This window comes from Arachis duranensis, chromosome 4 (genome assembly GCF_000817695.3).
Source record: "Arachis duranensis cultivar V14167 chromosome 4, aradu.V14167.gnm2.J7QH, whole genome shotgun sequence".
In the NCBI taxonomy this organism is placed as follows: Eukaryota; Viridiplantae; Streptophyta; class Magnoliopsida; order Fabales; family Fabaceae; genus Arachis; species Arachis duranensis.
Genome location: NC_029775.3, coordinates 106957405 through 106966218, shown reverse-complemented (window position 1 = coordinate 106966218; position 8814 = coordinate 106957405). Strand labels below are relative to the sequence as shown.

Genomic DNA, 8814 nt, shown 5'->3' with positions numbered 1-8814 from the left:
GCATTAGTTTTCACTGCGAGGATGGGATGTAGCCATCAGCCATGGGTGATGCCTCCAGACTGGTTAGCTGTGCGAGTGACAGCCGCACAGGTTATTTCCCCGTGAGGAATGAAAGTAGCCACAGTTGATGGTGAACCCCTATACAAAGCTTGCCATGGAAAGAAGTAAGAAGGATTGAGTAGAAGCAGTAGGAGAGCAGGCGTCCTTGAGCCATGCAGCAGCTGTATATACTTAAAAGATACCTCTACTAATGAATCTGCATAAGTATTTCTATCCTTTTTATTATTTCTTCTTTTTTTATTAATTATTCGAAAACCCATAAACTACTTTAATCTGCCTAACTGAGATTTGCAAGGTGACCATAGCTTGCTTCATACCAACAATCTCTGTGGATTCGACCCTTACTCACGTAAGGTTATTACTTGGACGACCCAGTACACTTGCTGGTTAGTTGAACGAGATTGTGAAAGAATTAAACAGTGCCCTAAGAGTAAAATCATACAAGACCAAAAAGTCAATATCATTGATCACAATTTCGTCCACCAGTTACCCTCATCATTCTCTTGAACCACAAGATTTGACAAGTTCAAGTGGTTGCCATATTTAGTATGGTACTAGTGCATGTAAATATCCAAGGGATGCTGTGGAGGCACCGGAAGCTCAGTAAGAATGTGATTATACCTGTTTGTCCACTGCATCACCCAAAATGAAGGGACGTGGCTGTGGCCCAGTCAAAATTCTTAGGACCACTCAGTTTCTCCATGTGTCTTGTCTAGATTCCGTTCTTGATGAGGAACTCCCTGAACAAAACCAAACTGTCACCTAAACCTATCGGTGTCATGCCACTCAATGCATTCAAATGATATCAACGGGACCGTAGCACTCCACACAACTGAGTGCATGTTGATGTCTTCTGAGATTATGTCTGGATCAATGCGGTCAACACCATAAGCAACCCACACAAACTGCACACAGTAAAAGAGACAAATAATTACAAGCCAAATAACAGTAACACTAAATTGGAAACAAATACTTCTCTAATGAAAGCACACCTGGCCTTCTTGAAACTCATCTAATGACTTTCTAAAGTGAGCGAGATTAAGATATCTATAACGTCGGTCGCCACGCTCCCAGTTACGCCACCTAAGATGATTTATTTCATTAGCACAATTTAAATATAAATATGAACATACTCTGTAAGTTGATAATGTTACCTGTTTGCAAGCGAAAAACTGCGGGGTTCCCTAGGAACCGGTGCAAGATACGGTAGGCGGATCCAAGCCCAAACTAGCAGAAGTATTAGTGGATCATCGATTTCCTTACAGTCAAAACGAGATGCCCTGCATAACGACCTGTACAGGTGTGCTAGGCATGCCGATCCCCAACTATACTGTTCGATACTACCAAAATCATAGAGCAAAGACAGAAATTTTCAGTGCACAGATGCCCTAGACTTGTCTCCAAGTAAGATCGTACCCAATAACAACATAATGTGGCACTTCACGTACCTCTAAACACTGTTTTCGTCAATCAACTGTAAACGTTCTTTTAAATCTCGAAGCCACGTCAATTTTATGCAGCTTCCTCTATAGTCGGACTTTGTCGGTGCAACCCCAAACTGGTGAAAACACTCACCCTCTAAGGCTTCGAAACTGCTCAACGTGATTCCTGTCACTGGAAGATCGTTCGTCGGAAGGCCAAGAATAACGGCTACATCCTCCAGTGTCACTGTACATTCACCAATCGGAAGGTGAAAGGTGTGTGTGTTGGGGTGCCACCTTTTGACTATAGCATTTACCAGTGCTTTCTGGCATTAAACTATTCTAATCTGAAAGGCATGATAAAAACTGGTAAACCGTAAATGTTCCTCCACATTAGGATGGTACCAATCCGGAGACAGTGGGTGGTCACATGTCAACATCCATAAACTCTACAAAACCATAACAGACTATTAGTTAAATCATTAATAATTACTAATTTATTATTAAAATTTAATAATTTTTGAATTAGAGTAACTAATTATAATGGCCTGATGCTAAACTTCCTATTAATTATACAATTTAGTAACTACCATGTATGAATAAATACAGTTAACATAAATAATCTTACTAAATCCAATTCACTTGACAATTAACTACACAAGACATATTAATTAAAACCACATAGCTGTCACAGATAAAATCCAGTTAAAACAACTAATTTTACCAAATCTAATTTACTAAACTCCCAAATAATAATAATTTAACTTACAAATTTAATCAATACTCCTACAAATTATTTCGAATGCTTCATAATTTTTAAAATTACGATATTATTATACATATTAATTATTTTAGCCATACATTTTCCTAAGATAAGTATTGAATTATTTTAGTCATAGATAATTTGCCGGTCAATAATAATAATTCCTATATCACTAACTACAGTTTCTAACTTACCATTAATAATAATAACTAATAGATAAATTCAGTTCTTATTTAACTAATAATGTTAAACTATATTATTAAAACCTCAACTACAATAACATATATATTTATGTCAATTAAAAAACTAACAACAAACATATAATTAATACTGAAAAACAAATATATTATATTTTACAAAACCTAATTATTAATCAAAATTTCTAATATTATTACAAAAAATTATACACTAATTTAATTTATTTATTGTTACAAAAAATTATCATAATTCCTAAAATTATAATTTCTAAAGTTAATCATAAAAGTTAATTAATTAATTACAATTTTTAAAACTATTACAAAAAATTTCTAAAACATTCTCTAACTAACATCTAAACATATATCTCTAATTATTATTTAAACACATATTTATAAATTTCTAACAATAATAATATTTCTGTCATATATATACCTAACTTCAATTTCTAACAACAATACTAAAAAATAAATTTTTAACAAAAATAATTATAATTCTAAAATTTGAAAAAGTTTAAGATAATAAACTTACATAATCAGAATGACAGAGATAATTTACAATATAAAATTTAGAATGATCAACATTTTTAATTTTGTGTTTGTTTGACATTGTTTAATTTTTATCATTCACTATGAAGAACAACCTGAAGGAAGAAAAAGAAGAAGAGAGAATATAATGGCTGTTAGGGTTAGGGATACTTTAAAAGTGATTTCGAACTAAGGGATTGAGGCAACAAGGGGGTATGTTAAGTTCAGAGACACTATTCTAGGGAGTTTAGGCTGCGCGACACGTGGCTGTTAACACACAACTTGGACCGTCCGTGTGGTCCCAGCAAATCAGACCATCCAATCGCGCTTCTCCCTATCGCACCGTCCGAGTTCTTCACGCCTGATACCATACCCTGGTAAAGTACACATACATCCAATATCTGTGACCTACTCCATTAACGACTCCATATAAAAATTAAAAAGCGTACACATTTGTTCATAAAAGAGAATATACACAATTTTTTTAATATATTATTATTTTATTTATATTATATATTCTAACTATACCCTATCTAATAAAGGAAGAATAATATAAATATTTATCTTATTAAATTCACAATATCTCTATTTAATAATTTTATTTATAATTTTACTATTATATTATAATATGATGCTTTAATTACACGTTTATATATTTTTAATAATTATTGAAAAATAATTATATTAAAAGTATAATCTATTTAGTTAATGACTTTCTAGATATCAATTTTTCTTTAAGAATTATATAAAAATTTTAATTTAACCTTTCCAAAATATTTAGTTTAGTCTCTTTTATATTACAAAATTAATTTTTTTTATCTTTTTCTAAAATTCAGTCTAATTCTGCTCCTATATATATGTATATCAAATAATTATTAAAAAATATTTATACAATAAAATAAAAATTCCAATAAAAATATAAATGAAATAGAAATTCAGGGCTAGCTTAAAACTCAAGAGAAAGAATGAGAAAAACCTAAACTATACAGTGTCTGATTCGCCAGACCCACCTTCCCGCTCTTTTCTGAGTCAGCCAGATTCCACTACTAATTTGTGCTTTCCGCCAATCCCTTCTTCCTCTCTCCGAAGCCCTAATTGCTGAAGATCACCCCCAGCCCCCAACGCTATCTCCTCTCTCGAATCTCTTTCTCAGTTTCTCGTCACTCTCTCCGACGACCTCAAGCTCTCCCTTCCCTGCGCTCGCTTCTCCCGCGGCAGAAGCAGACGGAACCGCGTCTGGTCCCTCGGCTGGTGGTGGTCGTTGTCTTCTTGCTTCTCACGGTCTCTGTCTCGCACCTGGTCTCGATCTCTCCCTTCCCTGCGCTCCTCGTCGCCGGTAGCAGAGGCAACAGATCCCGGTTCGCTGGTCTTCGTTGTCGTCTTCTTGTTCGAGCCTTGCCGTCAGCTTCTCCCTCGCCATCAGTTTCTCCTTCGACATCAGCTTCCTTCGCGCAACCCGATTTGGTGAGTTCCCCTGTTCTTTTTGTTTCAATTTTGTTGCTGCATCACTGCACTTTGATTTTGTTGCTGAATGTAATTTGTTGCTGAAAGTTTGAATGTGTTGCTGAAATTTGTTGCTGATTATCATGAACCTTGAATGTGTTGTTGACTTGCCAAAATAATCACTTAGCTTAAGTTTGTTGATCATTACTGAGTTTATTGAACCTTGAATTTGGTGCTGTTTTGCTGAATAATGACTTAGTTAAATTTTGTTGTTGTTGTTGTGAATCCGAAAATCATGTTGCATTTGTTACTTATTATCATCACTGAAGATTGAATCTATTGTTGTCTTGTTGAAATAAGCACTTACCTAAATTTTTTGTTGTTGTAAATCTGTAAATCATCTCTTGAGATAAATCTTTTGTTCCTAAGAATTATGATAGTTGAATTTGTTGTTGAAAATGAGGTTCATTCTCTCTGCAATTGTTCAGTTAAATTGTTGTCCCATATTTTCTGTTTGTATTATTATGAATTATTTTTGGTATTGATTTGAGAAAGATACACAAATGTAGATATAGATGCAAATCAAAATGAAGGAAATGTTGGTCAAGCTTCAAATTTGTTTTATGAAGATATAGATGCCAACTTTCAGATTGAATTTGATTTACTGAGTGTGTTATCTTTTGTTTTTTCTTGTTCTTTAAATTGAGAAAGTATTTTGTACTATTGAATAGTTTATTATTTTTTTTTGCGTCATTTGTTATGTCTAAGAATTGATATTTGATTGCTATTAATATATTTATGAAGACATACATTTTAAGTTTTAACTTTTGAGTTTAATTTTATTTTTATAATTTTATATTTTTATTTAATTATGACCGGGTGAATTAGCGACCCACCGTTTGAACCAGTGACCTGGTGACCCTGACCAGGTCAATTACCGGTTCAGTTCTGATAACTATGGCCACACGAGTTCACTTCTCCCTCTCCTAGTTTCGGTAGGTGAATCCTCTACTCCTTTTTGATAGTTGATTGTTGCTATGTTGTTCACTCTTGCTTGCTGTGTTAGTTGTTTCTTGCTGGATTTATTAAACTTTTTGCTTTGCTGCTGGTTGCTGTGTTTTTCAAATCTTGCTACTATGTTGCTAATTTGTTAAATTGTTTAGTTGATAATTGTTGCTGTGTTAGTTGTTTCTAGTTGAATTTATTAAATTTGTGCTATGTAATTATTGCTGCCTAGTTGTTCTTTTTTTTGGGTTGTATTTTTATCTTTATCTTTTGTTTGTTATGTTGTTATTGTAACTCAGTTATTTCGGTTGAACTACAATTGAACCGGTTGAGGAAGTAGTATAAATTAGCATATTGTTGCTGTTATTCTTATGATTTAGACCTTCAGATAAACTAATTGATTTGTCTCTTTTGCATTTTGAATGCCCCAGGGTTTCTATATGGTCCTGAACAATTCTTGAAGCCCACTCAGAGAGCCAACTTTATCCTTGAGAAAATGTCTGCACCATCATCATTGATAGAGTCTCTAGTTCTTCGGCTCCATGAGATCTCAGCTGTCAAATTTGGCAACTTCAAGCTCAAATCCGGCATCTCCTCACCAATCTACATAGATCTCCGCCTCATCATTTCTTACCCTTCCCTTCTCCAGCAAATATCCCAAACCTTGATTTCTGCTGTTTCATCCACTACATTTGACCTCGTATGTGGGGTCCCTTATACGGCCTTACCTATTGCGACTTGTGTCTCTCTGGCACAGAACATTCCCATGGTAATGCGTCGCAAGGAAATCAAAGACTATGGCACTTCTAAAGCCATTGAAGGTGATTTCAAGGCTGGCCAAAGTTGCTTAATAATTGAGGATTTAGTTACCAGCGGCACATCTGTTTTGGAAACAGCCGCACCTCTTCGTAATGCGGGTTTGAAGATCAGTGATGCTGTTGTTTTGATAGATAGAGAGCAAGGTGGAAGGGAGAATCTGGAGGAGAATGGCATCAAGCTGCACTCAATTATCAAATTGACTGAGATGGTGAAAATTCTGAGGGATCACGGGAAGCTTGAGGAAGAGACAGTTAGGAATGTTATGAGATTCTTAGATGAAAATAAGAAGGTTGCTGCTTTGACAAAGCTGGAGAAGCCCGCAACCAAAGTTAAGGCTTTGTCATTTTTGGAGAGGGCTAAGTTGTCCAAGAACCCAACAGGAAAGAAGTTGTTTGAGATAATGGCAGTGAAGGAGAGTAACCTATGTTTGGCTGCAGATGTTGGCACAGCAGCTGAATTGCTTGAAATTGCCGAGAAGGTGAGTACTTGGTTGTTCTTTTGCGAAAATTTCCCATCATATTGTTCAAATCATTTTCAAGGACAAGAATATTTCATTTCATTCCCTTGGATCATCAGCTTGAAGATTTATTTTTAATCTGTGCCCATCTCACCTAGTAAGAAAAGGTCAATTCATCCCGAACGTTCTTTTCTGTGTTGTGAAAGTTTTTGAGAGGGTTCATAATTGGGGAGAATAAACAGACTAATTCTCTGGCATTTTATTATCAAGGGGACTGCATTTAAAAGTTTTGCTATAATAATAAATTTCTTGTGAACTACTTTGGCTGGTTTTTGTCAACAGGTTGGACCTGAGATATGCTTGCTGAAGACTCATGTTGATATTTTGCCAGATTTCACTCCTGATTTTGGTTCTAAGCTTCTCTCGGTATAGTGCTAAAAGAATCCTACTTCTGTTATGTGTTATTTTTTAATCTTGATATTGTTGTTTAGTATATAAAGAGTGCGCATGACTATGAGCATCATGCGTGATAGAAGATCTTGTACATTCTCTTGGTTTGGTTGTGTCTAATATATGCTTCTTTCTATTGAAGATTGCAGAGAAACATAACTTCTTGATCTTTGAGGATCGTAAATTTGCTGACATTGGTAACACAGTAACCATGCAATATGAAGGGTAGGAGGACTTGCTATATTTTGCTTTCCATGTTTTGGATGTATCTTATCTCTTTCAATTGATGAAATCATTCTATTATTCTGGTATCTGCAGAGGGATCTTTCGTATATTGGATTGGGCCCATATAATAAATGCTCATATAATCTCTGGTCCTGGAATTGTGGATGGATTAAAATTGAAGGTATATAATTGCAGTCATTTTCATTATACTATGTCGATTCTACGGAAAGATGTCAGTTAATAGCCTGACATTTTCTTGGATCATACGCAGGGCTTGCCTCGTGGCAGGGGTCTATTGCTGCTTGCTGAAATGAGTTCAGCTGGTAACCTTGCCAAGGGAGATTATACTGCTGCTGCACTGAAAATTGCCGAGGATCACTCTGACTTTGTAATTGGCTTCATCTCAGTCAATCCAGCATCGTGGCCAGGGTCACCGATAAATCCTTCTTTCATTCAGGCAACTCCTGGTGTTCAAATGGTAACTGGTGGCGATGCATTGGGGCAGCAATATAACACTCCATATTCAGTAAGTTTCTGCTTGTTGGCCATGCATCTTCTAGCAGATGCTGAAGTTAAACATGCGAACAATATCATCATACTATTGATTTTGTTGTTCTTTCTTCAGTTGAAAAGAACTTTTATGGATAAAAAGATGTTAGTTGAAGGGAAAGATGCAGTATATTAGTTTCTTGGTCTTGAGAACAATAGCATATCCTTTTCTTACCTTCATCTTGACGATTTGCGGATCGATTTTCCAGGTTGTTCATGATAGGGGCAGTGACATTATCATCGTTGGCCGTGGCATCATCAAGGCAGCGAATCCTGCCGAGGCAGCTCATGAATACCGTCTTCAAGGATGGAATGCATACTTGGCAAAGTGCACTTGAAGGATCTATGTCAACAATAAAAGGATGGACTAAATGTGGTTTTTTTGTGCTAACCATATTTCAACACTAAAGGAAGAGCCAAAACGCACTTTTAAGGTTGTCTTCGAACAGTAAAAAAAATTGTGTTCTTGTTTGTGCTAACTGAATTCCAACAATAAAAAGAACAAAAACTCCTTTATTCTAGTAAAATAAATTAATAATTAAATGATAATATATCGTAAAACGATTATGTCATATGTTATCATCAAACTTATGGAATAACTAATCCGATTCACAATTATATCATTCAGGATCAATGAGACATTATTATCTTCAGAGCTAAATTGATACACACTTGCTTTTTTTTAAGAGTTATTTTGGTTATTAAGCTCATATCTTTTGATCTTGTCCTACTAGCTTTAATTTCAAAGGCACAAGAGCATAAATTGATTCATGGCTTGAATTTGATCCTTACAGTATACCCATAAACTTCGAGATAGCTATTAAATTTAGACAAATCAAAGTCTCTTTTAGTCAAAATACATCTACAGAATAAAATTATGGTCCAAGGTCCGATGAATGT

The 8814-nt window shown here is 35.1% G+C and overlaps 1 protein-coding gene across 1 annotated transcript; it reads left to right on the top strand.

Moving 5' to 3' along the window:
• Window positions 1-3938: 3938 nt before the first annotated feature.
• On the top strand, window positions 3939-8393 carry LOC107485607 (uridine 5'-monophosphate synthase). The gene is made up of 7 exons (XM_016106145.3): window positions 3939-4430; window positions 5846-6711; window positions 7033-7116; window positions 7283-7365; window positions 7459-7546; window positions 7637-7891; window positions 8124-8393. The coding sequence occupies exons 2-7, from the start codon at window positions 5911-5913 to the stop codon at window positions 8250-8252; spliced, it is 1440 nt and encodes a 479-aa protein (XP_015961631.1). The 5' UTR covers window positions 3939-4430; window positions 5846-5910; the 3' UTR covers window positions 8253-8393.
• The last annotated feature ends 421 nt before the right edge of the window (window positions 8394-8814 follow it).

Bases quoted from the DNA above. Each gene is read 5' to 3' on its own strand.
- LOC107485607 (XM_016106145.3), top strand. From the start codon at position 5,911: ATGTCTGCACCATCATCATTGATAGAGTCTCTAGTTCTTCGGCTCCAT. The intron at 7,366-7,458 runs GTAGGAGGACTT...TGGTATCTGCAG, and splicing joins GTAACCATGCAATATGAAGG to AGGGATCTTTCGTATATTGG. The intron at 7,547-7,636 runs GTATATAATTGC...GATCATACGCAG, and splicing joins TGGATGGATTAAAATTGAAG to GGCTTGCCTCGTGGCAGGGG.